This window comes from Ipomoea nil, unplaced genomic scaffold, assembly GCF_001879475.1.
Source record: "Ipomoea nil cultivar Tokyo-kokei standard unplaced genomic scaffold, Asagao_1.1 scaffold0688, whole genome shotgun sequence".
In the NCBI taxonomy this organism is placed as follows: Eukaryota; Viridiplantae; Streptophyta; class Magnoliopsida; order Solanales; family Convolvulaceae; genus Ipomoea; species Ipomoea nil.
The window spans coordinates 5,969,584-5,984,691 of record NW_017617116.1 but is presented as its reverse complement, the minus strand read 5'-3'; the positions used below and the strand labels follow the sequence as shown (position 1 = coordinate 5,984,691).

Below are 15,108 nucleotides of genomic sequence, written 5' to 3'. Positions count from 1 at the left end.
TTCATTATAAAAGGCATAATATTGGTGGTTTCATCAAGAGACGTGGAGGAGCGACCTAGGAAAAAGTTGACAAGGTCCTATATAAGAGCTAAAAAGAGTTCAAAGTGCGGGTTGAGTTGAGTGATTTTTTTTTTTTTTTTTTTTTAGGTGATGAGTGAGTGATACAAATGTGACATAAAAACTTCTATAATGTTTAGTATTCCTACTACTATGAAATTAATCCAAATTCAATATGAATCACAATCACAAAATTTAACTCTTATTAAAAAAATTTAGCACAAAACTCTTCCCTCTTTACATCTCAATAACAAATTAACAATCCCTCCCTGCCTCAAGTCCAATCAATATTCTCTTTTAACCTAATTTGGTTAAGGCTTACTCAGAAGCAATATCTCTGCCAGATCAATTTTTTTGGATTTTTGTACCCAAAATAAGTGTGATAATTGTGGACATGAGATACTTAAATGTTGCAAGTCATACAACGCGACAACATACAAAGTTATAAAAGCTTGGATTTATCTTAAAATGGGTTTGGATAACAAATGAGTTAACACAAAAAAATAAGTCTTTAACAAATTAAATGGTTAGTTTTTGACACAACTGGTTTGAGAGTTGGAAAAAAATTCGATATACGTAATAGATCGCGTCACGATATATTTATTAACTTTTATATTTAAAGTAATCTTTTCTTTGTGTGTTACACAAAAATAAATCATTAATATTAATACTTAATGTTTAAAATATAATTATATTGAAATATTTTTTCAATATATATATAATTTTCACAAAATTCATAGTTCTAGAATTCATATTATTATTTAAAAGTATACTTGATAATTTGAGTAATAATTGTTAAAATAAAATATTGAGATCAGAGTTAAATTACTCAAAGTCTTTAACTTGATCTCAATATTATTATTTTATTCAAAATGTTAAATTAAAAATTTTATTTAAAAGAAATCGAATTCTTTTCGTCCACACTATAAATATCTATCTATCATGAATTATTTTCCACATTTATGGAGTTTGGTTATAACCATATTCCTATGCATGCCAAGCTGCCAACCTTTTTTTGGAGCAAGTAAACAACTGATGAAGACATGCACCAAATTAATGTCAAATCTAGTATCTAATTGTCAACAGAATTAAATATTATTCTCGTACTAGAAAATCATAAATTTTATTGTTGGTAACAATGCCTTCACGGTCAAGTTTATTACACATAATCTTTTTAGTGCGGTTTACCTCTCGTGTGTGATTTGTAGACTATTACACAAAAATGAAATTTACGTAATACGTACTTTCAGAAAATAACTGTTGTTTCCCACGTCATCAAAATAAATTATTATCTAAATAACTTATAAATCAAAGCATTTCAAGTTTACAAAAAAAAAAAAAAAAAAAAAAAGAAGAAAAAAAAAAAAAAAGACCTAAACTTTTGACTATTTTTCACCCGTTAAGAATCTTGAATTTTCTCACAATGATATAATTCAATAATGTCTAATTTAACCGAACTACTCATTCTTTTTAGAATTTCACAATCAATTACTCCAAATCTTCAATGCTCTTTTCTGTAAGCGCGCACAACAAACAATCTTGACAAAATCCCTTCTCTACAAGCCTAACACAACAAAGAAAAAGTGAAGATTTTTGGGTAAAACTTAGAAGTAGGCAAGTTTAGAAGTTGAAGATTGAACTTTTTGAAGGGTTTTTCTTTAATTTGTCAAAACTCAAAAGCCTTTTTTTTTTTTTTTTTTCTAAGTTAACCTTACAAATTAAGTATGATGAAGTGATGGGGACTTCATGATTTTACTGCACTGCACTCCCCCTACAATTTGGGACAAGTGGCTCTAGCTACAAGCTGAGTACTAGGACGACATACACATAATATGTCCTTTTAGTATTGGGACTCATGTCTCATCTGTTGTTCCAATCAACATACATGTCAATGCATGTCTTTTGTTTTTTCAAAAGTGATTTCCAATTGAATCCAACCACAATGTGTCTCTCTCTTGTCACAAGTCAACTTGCTAATAAAACCTTCAAAAAGTTTGTAACACATCATCTCCTTCTTACACACTATCTATAAAATTGAGTACATCTGCTATTTAAATATGCGCTCTAAATGACGTTATATTGTGACCTTAACCGTCTAACTGGCAAAGAATTACAAGGTAAATATGATTGCAGTTCAATTTCAATTTTGAACCGCCGATTCACGATTTCAAAAGAAATAATAAATTGAAACAGTGGTTCCGATTTGAACTTTTTTTTTCCAATTCGGAACCGGAACGAGCATTCTCAATTTTAATAAACCAAAATCAGAACCTTTAGAGTCCCAGTTTTTAAACCATAGTCAGAACATTTTGAGTTTCGATTTCGGTTCAGTTGCTACAGTGTTCGATTCAGTTTGAATTGAATGGTGATCATCTCTACTGCAAGGAGGAGAACCACAATGAGATAAATCAGCCGTAGATTGTCCATAACTGAGCGACTCAAACTAAGAAGGCTTATACACAATCTTGATAAAGAGTCGAACTTGAAAACCTTGTAGTAATCAAGCCAACTGTCCAGCCAATTTTATAAGAAAAATTCTGAAGTGTTGAATATCATCATTCTAATTTGTTTTATATATCATCATAAGCTACAGCATATAGCACCAAAGTAATTTTGTTTTCGGGGGAAGAAAATTCATTTTCTTTAATCAATTCTTGATAAAATTTGTGAATTCATATATAGTTATAATGAATATAAAGAGTAAAATTTTAATCTGCACGGTAAGCTACAATATAGGGTAAGGTTATACACAAATCTTTTTAAGGAAACTTGCTCTTTTAAAACTGTAATAACTTTTTAATTTAAAAAGAAAAAGTAAATTAAAGTGTGAAGTACAAGGTTATTCGTGATGAGAATCATCAACTCATATCAAAAACTGTCTAAAATATATACTGAGGTACAGAAAGTCAGAAATTGCATCATCACTGGAAATTTAGTTTATTTTATTTTTTATTTAAAAAACAAATCATCCCAAGAATATTAAATCAAGCACATTAATTAAAGTGTGCCCTCTAATTTTTATTTTTTAACAATTGTTCATTTTTTTTTAACGGGAAAGGCATCTTATAACATGTATTCGATGAATTATAAATAAACTTTTTAAATTTGAAATTAATTAATTATAACATGACGTATGAGACGAGATTTTTTTCGAGAGAATTATACTCTATTATTTCTCATACATAAATTTGTTCTCACGTATTTCTTTAAAAAAATGTCATATCATATGACTATATGAGATTGACCCAAGAGTACTGTACTATGCCATTTTTCATAAGTTACTATGTGTTTGCTTATTTCTTAAAAGATATCATATCAGACAAAATTGACCTAAAAATATTACACTTATTTTCTTAAAAAATAAGACTACTGTACTCTATCATATCACTTATTTTCTCACTTATTTCTTAAAAAATGTCATATCAGATGAGAATGGCCTAAGACTACTGTACTCTATCATTTTTCATACGTTAATCTATTATCACGAGCATCTTCAATAACTTAATTTTTGCACAAATTTTAAGATGACAAGTATGAGAGAATGATGGAGGAAAAAAAACAAGAAAAATATATTTCAAGAAGAAAAAAAAAAAAAAAAAAAAAAAAAAACTAAACTTGCGTTAACGTGCCCAGCGAGCACGTGGAGTGCACGCGCCCGACTGGATGCTTCTGGTGAGCTTCACGTGCACCAGAAGAATTAACGTTTTTTTTTAGTATGGCCCACTTTTCTTCCAAAAACCTTATTCTACTACAACAACTCATTTTCTTCTCTTTCCTCCACATAAGCACTAACCTGCAAAAATCAATGAAAATTCCCCTATTAAAGATGCATTTATAAATAATAGAGGTCCGGAACTATTTGATATGACTGTAATTTGTCAATATTAAATCATTACGAATTATCCTATAGTCCTTCCCACATATTTTACGTTTATACTAATAATTTAATGTAAAAAGGATAACTATTAGAAAGAAAAAAAAATAGGAAAATAGATAAGGAGAAAATGAAGTGATGATAGAGGTCACATGCAACTCATACAAACTAAAGTCGTATGCTTAAATTACACTAGAAACAAATCACTGCAAACAGAGTTGTACTTTTAGCCAAAAGTACAACTCACCTTCTTAATAAAACAGATTACGCTGGGTCCCATCATTTTGTCATAATACATTGATAAATTTTATTTAAACATCTCTAAAGTCTAACCATTCAAAAATAATATATATATATATATATATATATATATATATATATATATATATATATATATATATATATAGGCGGGTTCAGGTGCGGCAGTGTCTTACGGTGCGGTTATTTCTTACGGTGCGGCAACACCAATAGTTCACCAAATATGCACTATCAACGTTAAGAAATACACCACACAAAACAGAGTAAACAGAGCCCTGCATCACCAAACACACACCATTAGGTGTGAGTAAAAACACCATACAATGTTCGGAAATACACCATTGGGGGTGGTGAGTTATATGATGTGTTTTTTTGAGTCTGTGGTGTATTTTGTGATGTTTTATTACATTTCATTGGGGTGTGTTTTTATTACACTGTTGGTGCATATTGTTAACACTGTTGGTGTATTCTGGAATTTGACCGCACCGCCGCACCGTAAGACCCCGCCGCATATGAGCGCTCTTCTATATATATATATATATATATATATATATATATATATATATATATATATATAAAGTATACATAAGCATATATAATAGTAAAGAAAATTTATGCCCCGAAAGAGATATACGAGTAGCTGGAACATGATTTTAGTATAAAAATATCACGAGAAATAATGACAAAATTACAATCATTATCCGAGAGTTTTAAACTATATAGGAGAGGTAACTGCACTAGAGTACCATGTGTGACGAATTTGACAAAAAAAAAATATTGGTAATAATCAAACTCGTGACATCTAAGTACAAGAATCATGTTTCAATACGAGAATGTTTATTTTTTCCCTTTATATGTTCGGATGCACATACATATAATGGCACTTTCAAATACCATTTAAAACCTTTAATTTTTCTTTTCAAGTATTACATACAATTTTTTATTTTTTTTTAAAATTACATTCTTAAAATCTATATGAAAAAAAGAGTTGAAATTGTATACATTCTAGAAATTTAGGAAAATTTTATTGTGTTGTGAATTTTGTAAAATTATATATTGTGCTTTGTAAATTATATATAAATAGAGAGCACAATAAAATATAGTAACTTTGTAAAACATATAACATTTATAATTTAGAGCATTGTAAAATTTATTGTTTCCTCGAAAAGAAAGAGTCAAATTGTGGTGACAAATAGGAAAAAATAAAAATAAAAGAAATGTTTTTATGCTGGTGTTTGATATGCAGTAGTACAAGATGCGCTTTGTAGCGATGTGACGTGACCATTTACCCAAAGGAATTCCTCCCTTCCTGCTTTGTGGTGCATGACCGTCTGCAATTAAAATGAATGGTTAATATTATTTTAATTTTAGTATGTTTATTATTATTTGTTTACATTATTTTTTATTATATCATTTATTTGTTAAAATATCGTTACATTTTGTTAGTGTAAATTTTAGTAACGGAATATTTTGTTAACTATTTATTATTTTAACGTACCCATCGATTTTCATAAGGAATGTTTTAGATTCGAACACATCTCGACCAAAATTGACATAATTGTTAAACATATACTATGAATATGTTAGAGTGTATTAAAAAAAATATAATATAAAATTTAATATGAACTTTGGTCAATTAATTAGAATCACCCATTGGGTATCGATGAAACGGTACGTACACCTGATTTACAATATATATTCAACACAGATGAGAAAACTATGTCTATTATCATTGTCTTTTTGTGTAAGGAGGATTTGGTTATGGTTTTAAAGGTGCAATGCGCCAATTGACACTAAAATTGCAGTGAAGCACACCATGTACTAGATTAAATTATGAATTCATTTCTGACAAAAATGGTAACAGAGGAAGCATGGATCACGCCAATTAAGAGGGTTTTGTGTTGCAAAAATTATGCTAGAATATTGTTATAGTAGGTTCGTTTTAACTATTTTCAGATCACTCACACTTTCAAATTTTAGACCATGGAATCAAATGACATGATATGTATTCAGATAATTAATTATTATGGTAACATCATTATATTCATATATATCATAGATTTCGCATCATATTTTCCATTGAAAATAACATTTCGAAATAAAAAACAATTAAAACCAAAATATTTAAATAATGATTGATTAACAAGTGGTAAAGCAGATAAAAAAATTAAAAAAAAAAAAAAAAGATGAACAATTGTTCAAATTTATTCCCTAGTTATATCGATTGAGAAGATTAAACCAATTTTCTTGGTTCCCCTCGCTCTACCATTGCCTCCGCCGTGAACGGAGGAGAAGAGCCCTACACCTCCATGTTGTAAATTGGTGCATATTTATAGTGTTTTTGACCCTAACAACCCTCAATACTCCCTGCAAATTTTCCTCCATGAGATTATTATTATTATTATTATTATTATTATTATTATTATTATTATTATTATTATTATTATTATTATTATTATTATTATTATTATTATTATTATTATTATTTATTTGCCAACATTAATAGCATTATTCAATTTTTACTCTTCAATTATAAGTTTTTTTCTTATACTATGACCACATATATAGAAAACATTAATTTTTAATAAAACTAAATGTAAAATTCAACTTATTAAAATAAATTAATATAAATCTAAACTAAATAATATATATTTATCAATTAGTAAAATTAAATCATAAAAATAAACAAAGAAATAAATAAATTATATAAATATTCGAAGATGAAATATTATTTTTCATGATAAGAAAATATTGTTATCTAGCATAAATTAAAAAAAAAAATGCATTGAATTTAGTAGGTATTATCCGCAAACCCCCCCCCCCACCCCCCACCCCCACCCCCCCCCCCCAAAAAAAATTATATTTAGCTTTTAGCAAATGTAATTAGTTGTTTCTTAATAATTTTTTATTATAATTAGATTTTAACATCTACACCATAATAAATGAAATGAAAATATTTTATTGACAATCACTACTAGAAATTATGGAATTTCCGACCACCTGAAAGTGATCTTAAATCAAGTTGATACCAATAAGTGGTCGGAAATAGCAACAAAGGTTTTTCCGGATACCAAAAGTGGTCGGAACAAGACTTTTTACTTGATTTAAAATCATTTTCAGGTGGTCGGAAATTTCATAATTTCTAATAGTGAATAAGCCAATAATCGATATATTCCACATCAAATAACATATGAAATAAAAATCATAACTCGTTTAGAGGTTTACAAAAAAAAAAAAAAAAAAAAAACAAAACAAAACAAAACAAAAACAAAAACAAAAACAAAAAACAAAAAACAAAAAAAAAAACAAAAAAAAAAACAAAACAAACAAAACAAAACAAAACAAAACAAAAAAGTGAATTTTTATTGTTAAACAATAGTTCAAATTTTTAAATACAAAAATCATATCAAAATAGATACACACTATTCATTAATTAAAAAGTATTACAAAATTAAACTATATATACACATATGTATATATGTTTTTTTTTTTTTTTCATTTTACATAGTAAGGGTAAAACTAGCAAAATGAAAAATATTGAAGATAAACTTGGTAAGAAAGTATGAATGTAAACATAAATAGTACTAAATAAAAGCATTTAGGCCAACCAAGAAACTTACTGTGTAAATTTCACCTTATGACTCGCTAAAATCATATCAAAATAGATACACACTATTCATTAATTAAAAAGTATTACAAAATTAAACTATATATACACATATGTATATATGTTTTTTTTTTTCATTTTACATAGTAAGGGTAAAACTAGCAAAATGAAAAATATTGAAGATAAACTTGGTAAGAAAGTATGAATGTAAACATAAATAGTACTAAATAAAAGCTACTGTGTAAATTCCACCTTATGACTCGCTCCTACTGAGAGTCGAACTAAAAACCTTATGATCCTATTCTGTTTTTACTTGATTTCCTATCCATCAGATCTTGCAGATTGATAGTTTAAATTTGTCCAAATATTCTCACATAGGGAATGGTTCTCATTTGAACCGTATATATATATATATATATATATATATATATATATATATATATGTGTGTGTGTGTGTGTGTGTGTGTGTGTGTGTGTGTGTGTGTGTGTGTGTGTGTGTGTGTGCGCGCTTGTTTTATAAGTTGGATTCTATATTGTGTACTTTTTTCAAAGCACATTTTACAACTTTATCAAACACACACTATTGTAAAAAATTTCAATTTAAAAACGTAAGGCATGAAATATGAGATAAATGTGTAATGGTAAGAAATATAACATTATATTTCCAATTTTTTTAGATATGCATAATTATTAATCATTGCGGAATGCACATTATTGAATAACAGTTGTGAATTGTGAATTTCTCTAATCACCTAAAAGAAAAAAGACATATTGTACCATCGTTTATAAATATTGTTTTCATTTTAATAAAATTTTTCTTTTTAAAAATAGCATTGATGAGTTTCACTAGTTTAAAAAAAAAAAAAAAAAAAAACACATAAATCACATATATTTCTAGATATATCATATAATCAATTTTTATCTTGAATGTCGCCCATAATATAAATTTGTAATTCTAAGGATGAACATTTAAAATAAGCAAATCGAAATGTAAAACCAAATTCACATATGCTTAGGCTCTACCCTCAAGGTAATAGGCTTTATTCTTTTCATACATACCCCAAAAAAAAATATATATATATATATATATATATATATATATATATATATATATATTTAATACAGAAAAAAAAAAGTAAATTTTTAAAAAAATGTTGCATGAGAGTCATCATTATGTCTACCTCTCCAGTACACAAATTATTCGAATAATCAATTGAAGTAAAACTTACAAGCATCGTATGTCTTATATATATAAGTCTTACAATTCGAATATACAAGGATCAAATGTGGACAGGTCTGTCCGGACGGTTTAAATTGCACGATTAGGTATGTATAAATGCACTATACAATATTTGAAAATATATTATTATGAAATGCATAAATGCATCACATATCAAAAATTACACCACACCTAATTGTACATTTTTAACACTTTGTGATGCATTTATGCGTACTTAATGGTGAGTTACCGCACGACCACATGGAAAACCCTATTTGCACAAGAACCTGACCTTTATATATATATATATATATATATATATATATATATATATATATATATATAGAGGGGGGAAATGCTGACATCTTACCTCTTATACAAACTCGTTAAAAAGTGTGAGACAATATTAATTTTGTATTTAGTACAAAATTCAAAGTCTTTATCATACATTTTTTTTTCTTGTTTGATAAGCTAAGTTTCTCGACTTCACCAGACTATATCCTGAACTCATAAACTGGTTCTAGGCTCATGAGGAGTTAAATTGAGTCGATCTAATTTCGAGACTCAATACGATATTGTATACTTATGTAAACTTCATCATTAACTTTGTGGTGATGATATCGCGTAAAAAGATTATGAGTGTTAATCGGGACGTTAAAATTTTTCACATATATATATATATATATATATATATATATATATATATATATATATATATATATATATATATATTTTGAGAGAGTGAAGTTATAAAGGAGTGTCCTCTAGTAGGGCACCCCTATCATAATATATACGATACATTTATTACTGATCGTATATCTATAGCTAAATATAGACAAACAGCATGGGCAATGGTACCTTACACAGCCCCTTTCAATTATATGTATGCAACTACTATACAAGTGGTTAATTATAGGGTGCCTCTTTCAACTGTCACGTTTCTTGATACAGTATTTATGTCAAACACATGTGATGTTAGACTTGAGAATGGATAAAGAAGTCGGATACTAGTCGTGTCATTGAATAAATTAGGTCATAATACATTAATAAATTCAGACCAATTAAATTAAGTTTAAAAGGGGAAAGTTTGGACCAATTGACTGAACTCAACGTTACTTCTTTTTTTTTTTTTTTTTTTGGTGGTGAAACAAGACCAGGCAACAGGAAAAGGCCTGTTACTAAACTCTAATGGCACTAGCCAAAGGCGTTAGTCGCGAGTAAAGAGTCTAAACTAGCAGATGGCAAATCTAACAAAGTAGTCCCTCGGTCTTTAATTATATTAGTCGATTTGCTCAATGTTGACCAGATGATCCGCGCACTTGTTCCCCTCTCGCAGGATATGTTGGAAAACGATTTCTTCTAAACAAAAGGAAAGGAACCTACCGTCCTTGAGGAGAATCGATTTACACTTGTCCACGTCTTCTTCTCCTCTCATAACGCCCAAAGTTGATTCAGAATCAAGTTCAAAGATCACCTTTTTTAAACCCTTGTCCTTTGCCAGCCGTAGACCCTTCCTTACGCCCCACAGCTCAGCGACAAAGCTATTAGAAACCTTAATCTTAGTGGTAAAACAAAAAAGCCACTCCCCCATATGATTCCGATCCAACCCCCCGCGCTGGCTAGCCCCGCGTTTTTCTTACAGGCACCATTCGTGTTGATTTTCATCCATCCTTCCACCAGAGGGCACCAACACACCCAACACATTCTGATTACAGGAACAAGAGCTATTTGATTCATTGATCTACGAACATGAATAATAATAATACTATCAAAATTCCGAATTAAATTATGATGACAAGTATTTTTTATTTTCTTTTGAAGGCCAAAGAATGTGGATTATATTAAAGCATAACAAACGTCCAGAAGTGGAGGAGGAACATCTCTCCAGACAGACCGAGCAGTCACTGCTCTTACATTTTTAGTTAAAGCATCAGCCACCCAATTAGCATCTCTGCTGATAAAATGAACATGATAAGACGAAAACAAACTAATAAACTGGCAACAAGAAAATAAAACTGAACCAACATAAGAACGAAACAAATGTGACTTAAAAGATATAATGATGACGAGTATAATTTCACAAAGTATAAGGTAAATGTCACAAGTCACATAGTGGATTCACTTGGTGCAAAAGAATTAACACATCTAATTTTAATTATTTATTCTGTCTTTTAATTTCTATAATCATATGATATGACATTGTAGGGGGGATGCCCTAGTTATAAGCTTAGTAGAAAAAATAGATATAGGTGGGGTAATAAACTTCCTCTTTTATATGCTATGAAGGGAGGTGTGGGAGTAATAATTCATCAGTGGTGAGTCTAATCATGTTCATATAGAGACTATATATATATATATATATATATATATATATATATATATATATATATATATATATATATATATATATATATAATGCAAAAAGATAGTAGATTGGTTACCCTACCACAATAGGCTCTCCTCCATTATTTGGGATCACACTTAATTACTAAAAGGACAATATAATAATTGCAATTTTCTTTCAAAACTTTTACCACCCTTTCAAATATATTATTATCATCAAATTCCTTTTCTTTTTTTTTTTATTGTGATTTTCCTCCATAGTATTTAAAAACTTATAACATAAACATATTTGGGGGGGCATATTTTTGTTGGTTGTCTTTTAATATGAAATTAAATCCCATTCTGTTTTTGATGTCAACTTTTTGGCATTTGTTGAGTTTATAAAAGCATATACAAACATCTCCATTGACCTTTAGAGACACATAACTCAAATATCCCACTTACAAATGGAGACTTCTTCCCTATCATAAAACCCCTAATCTAAAGCTTAGGATTACAAAGGGAAAAGGGAAATTTTAGGGTAAACAAAGAAGAAAAATGGGGTGAAAACTAAGCCTTAATAATAAACAGCAAATATAATTAAAGGGGAAAATTCATTTTCTTGTATATAATGGGCATTAAGAGAACTAGCTAGCTAGTCATTGGACTGTTTATAACACTAACCAACCACTCCAATACCACCGGCACCGACACATCGACCACCGGGACTAGGGCAAATTCTGGCTCCCGGCCCCCGGGGGCGCCGGATTCTTCACATCACACTGCAACTTGAGGTGTTCTCATCACTAAAGAAGGTGCTGTAGTTGTCACTTGGAGGGGGAGGAGGGTAAGGGTAGTAAGGGTAAGGCGGCATGTAGTTGACGGCGGGTGGGGGGCGGGCGTACATCATCGGCTGGAACCTCTCGTTGCCATTGGCCCGTTGTTGGTTCATCATCATGGCGGCGAGTTGTTGCTGGTGGTAGGGGTTTCCGGCTGGGTGATCGGGGCCGGTGGCACCCCCTTGGTGGAAGTAGCCACCACCACCGCCACCGCCCATGGCGGCGGCAGGCAGGCCTTGGACTGCCGGTAGCTGGCCCATCTGGCCAATTGGGAGACTACCCATTGGGCCCATCTGATGGCCCATTTGACCCATGGGCATACTCCCCATTGGGCCCACACCAGCTCCTCCGGCATTCATTGGCATCATTTTTGGCATGCCTGGTAGCCCATCATTCATCCCACCACCTTTCTTCCCATTACCATTATGATTACCACCACCACCGCCGCCACCAACGCCGCCACCACCCGCTCCCTTATTCTGACCACCGCCACCGCCATTGTTCTTCCCATCTTGTGGCTTACCGGGGTTACCCCCACCATTCTTGCCACCCTTTTGTGCAGATCCACCGTTCCCATTACCACCACCACCACCGCCGCCACCTTTCTTACCACCGTTATTATTCCCGCCACCACCCCCTCCGCCGTTCATCTGAACAGGAACATTTCCGCCACCGCCACCTCCGGGCTTCTTACCATTCCCTCCACCACCACCACCAGCGCCGCCGCCTCCATTCCCAACATGCATCATATTAGGCATCATCTGACCACCACCACCTCCGCCACCGCCCATAATCGGCTTCATCTTATTCTGCGGAAGCTGCAGCGGCGGCGGCATCTCATCAAATTCATCAAAATCATCGTCGTCATACTCATCATCCAAATCGTCATCGTCAAACTCATCGTCACTCAAATCATCCTCCTCCGGCGGCAAGCTCTGCTTCCCCGGAACCCCCGCCTTGGCATTCGGCGCCGCCTTCCCGACAAACCCGGGCATTCCGTTCATCGGAATCTTCAAATCCTTAAACTGCGGCGGCAGTTTCATATCCTGCAGAGCCTTCAACTGTTGCAGATGTTGCAGCTGCTGAAGCTGCTGCGGGGTCGGCATTACCGGATTTCCACTTTTGCCCCCCTGCCCCTGCCCCTGCCCCGGAGTGCAATTACCCTTCTGCCCTTGCCCCTTGCCGTTATTCCCACCTTTACCACCACCCCCCTCAATCTGCATATTCTTCATCTGATTGTTCAACTGATTCTGAGCGTTATTACCCCCCTTAGGGGCACCCCACAATTCAGCATGCTTTCCATGCTTGGTAAGCTTCTTGATCAGAGTCGCCGGGTCCACGTTGCCGGAGACGGTGACCTTGCCGGACTCCGAATCAATTCCGATCTTGTAAACCCCTGAAACAACAAACACAAAACACCCCATTTTCACAGGACTTAGCTGCCTTGAATATGTGAAAAAGAATATGGAATTAGACTTTTGGGTTGGTGTTACTATTTTGGGTATGTAATCCAAGGGCAAAATTAAAGAGATGTGAACCAAAAATCAAATCTTGAAATAGAAGTTTTAATTTTTTTTTTTTTTACCTTCAATCTTCTGTAAGATCTTCTTCACTTTATGCTTGCAGCCATCACAGTGTATATTGACTTTTAGGACACAAGTCTGCATGCACAAGCAAACCCAACAAAGCCAAAACCTTTAGCCTTCAACACATTACAATACAAAGCCCCACAATATTATAACCGAGAAACAAGAAATTGAACAAAATGGGGGAAAAATCAGCAAAGGGTATTTTCAAGAACAGATTTTTAGCTCATGGGCACACTGATAAACATTCAGACAACAAAGAATGGTATACATTCGGCGGCGGTGGCGGCGGCGCAAGGCGGCCCAGCCACCACCGACATGGAAAAGCACAGGGAAAGAGGAAATGGGGAGTACCTGGATCTTCAGGAACTCTTCTTTACTCATTTTTAAGCCTCAGGACAGCAACCCAGGAGGAAACAGACAAGAAATGAGGGAATGGGGATTGAGAGGCTGTAGATCTGAGCTGCAAATTAGCGCTTAGAACCCCAGAAAAAAAAAGAGCTTCTTTGCTTGTATATCTGTTGTTTTCTCCGGTGGGGTTTCCCCAAACCACCCAAAATGTGACTCTCTCTCTCTCTCTCTCTATCTCTTTCTCACCTGAATCTTGAGAGAGACAACAGCAACAGCAACAGCAACCCAGAGAGCCAAAAGTTTCAGTCTTTCAGACACGAAAGAAAGAGAGAAAAAGAGTGGATTCAGAAGCGGTGGAGAGTGGACTTTAACATTTCCTCTATTTCAGAGATGGAGAGAGAGAAAGAGAGAAAGAGAGAGAGAGAGAGATTGTGTAGTAGCTGCTACTAGTACTGCTATTAAACAAAGAAGAAGAGAGTGGCACAGAGTGAGAGGAGAAAGGAGAGGGAGAGGGGTATATCATATATGGTCTTGTTGTTCAATTCTTTTGCTACGAGGGCTATATTTATTATTGCTACTATTTTATCCTTTTCCTGATTTTAGGTTTTCTTGTAGTTTTATATTAATAAAGCCATTTTTTTTGTCTTCCATTACCCTTCTCTTTTTTCTTTTTAAATATCACAATGGTAAGGTATAACAAATTTTATTTATACAATCCTTATGTCATTGACAAAATAAGAAAAATAGCGGATTAGTCCCTAGTGCTTTTAACGCAACCCTTATATTATTAGTGAAATAGTTTACTGTGTAATAAATATGTCCTTTGTAATTTTAACGCAATTCTTATGTCATTGACGAAATAGTTCGCTGTGTAATAAATACATCCCGCGTGCTTTTGACGCAACCCTTATGTCAATGACGAATTAGTCCCTAGTGCTTTTAACATAACCCTTATTCATTGACGAAATAGCCCATTGTGTAATAAATTTATATAA

At 32.5% G+C, this 15,108-nt stretch overlaps 1 protein-coding gene and 1 long non-coding RNA gene across 2 annotated transcripts; one reads left to right on the top strand and one right to left on the bottom strand.

Moving 5' to 3' along the window:
* Nucleotides 1-4,779: 4,779 nt before the first annotated feature.
* Nucleotides 4,780-13,753, top strand: LOC109176172. Its single transcript, XR_002053348.1, has 3 exons — nucleotides 4,780-4,790; nucleotides 11,101-11,106; nucleotides 13,616-13,753. It is a non-coding gene; the product is annotated as an uncharacterized LOC109176172 (long non-coding RNA).
* LOC109176171 (heavy metal-associated isoprenylated plant protein 33-like) lies at nucleotides 11,711-14,647 on the bottom strand. Its single transcript, XM_019325615.1, has 3 exons — nucleotides 14,117-14,647; nucleotides 13,762-13,837; nucleotides 11,711-13,572 (listed from the first exon to the last, which is right to left on the bottom strand). The coding sequence occupies exons 1-3, from the start codon at nucleotides 14,144-14,146 to the stop codon at nucleotides 12,110-12,112; spliced, it is 1,569 nt and encodes a 522-aa protein (XP_019181160.1). The 5' UTR covers nucleotides 14,147-14,647; the 3' UTR covers nucleotides 11,711-12,109.
* Nucleotides 14,648-15,108: the final 461 nt, after the last annotated feature.

Coding starts and splice junctions, on each gene's coding strand:
- LOC109176171 (XM_019325615.1), bottom strand. CDS start 14,146: ATGAGTAAAGAAGAGTTCCTGAAGATCCAG. Junction 13,838..14,116: donor AAGAGTTCCTGAAGATCCAG/GTACTCCCCATT, acceptor TTGTGCATGCAG/ACTTGTGTCCTAAAAGTCAA. Junction 13,573..13,761: donor GATCTTACAGAAGATTGAAG/GTAAAAAAAAAA, acceptor TTGTTGTTTCAG/GGGTTTACAAGATCGGAATT.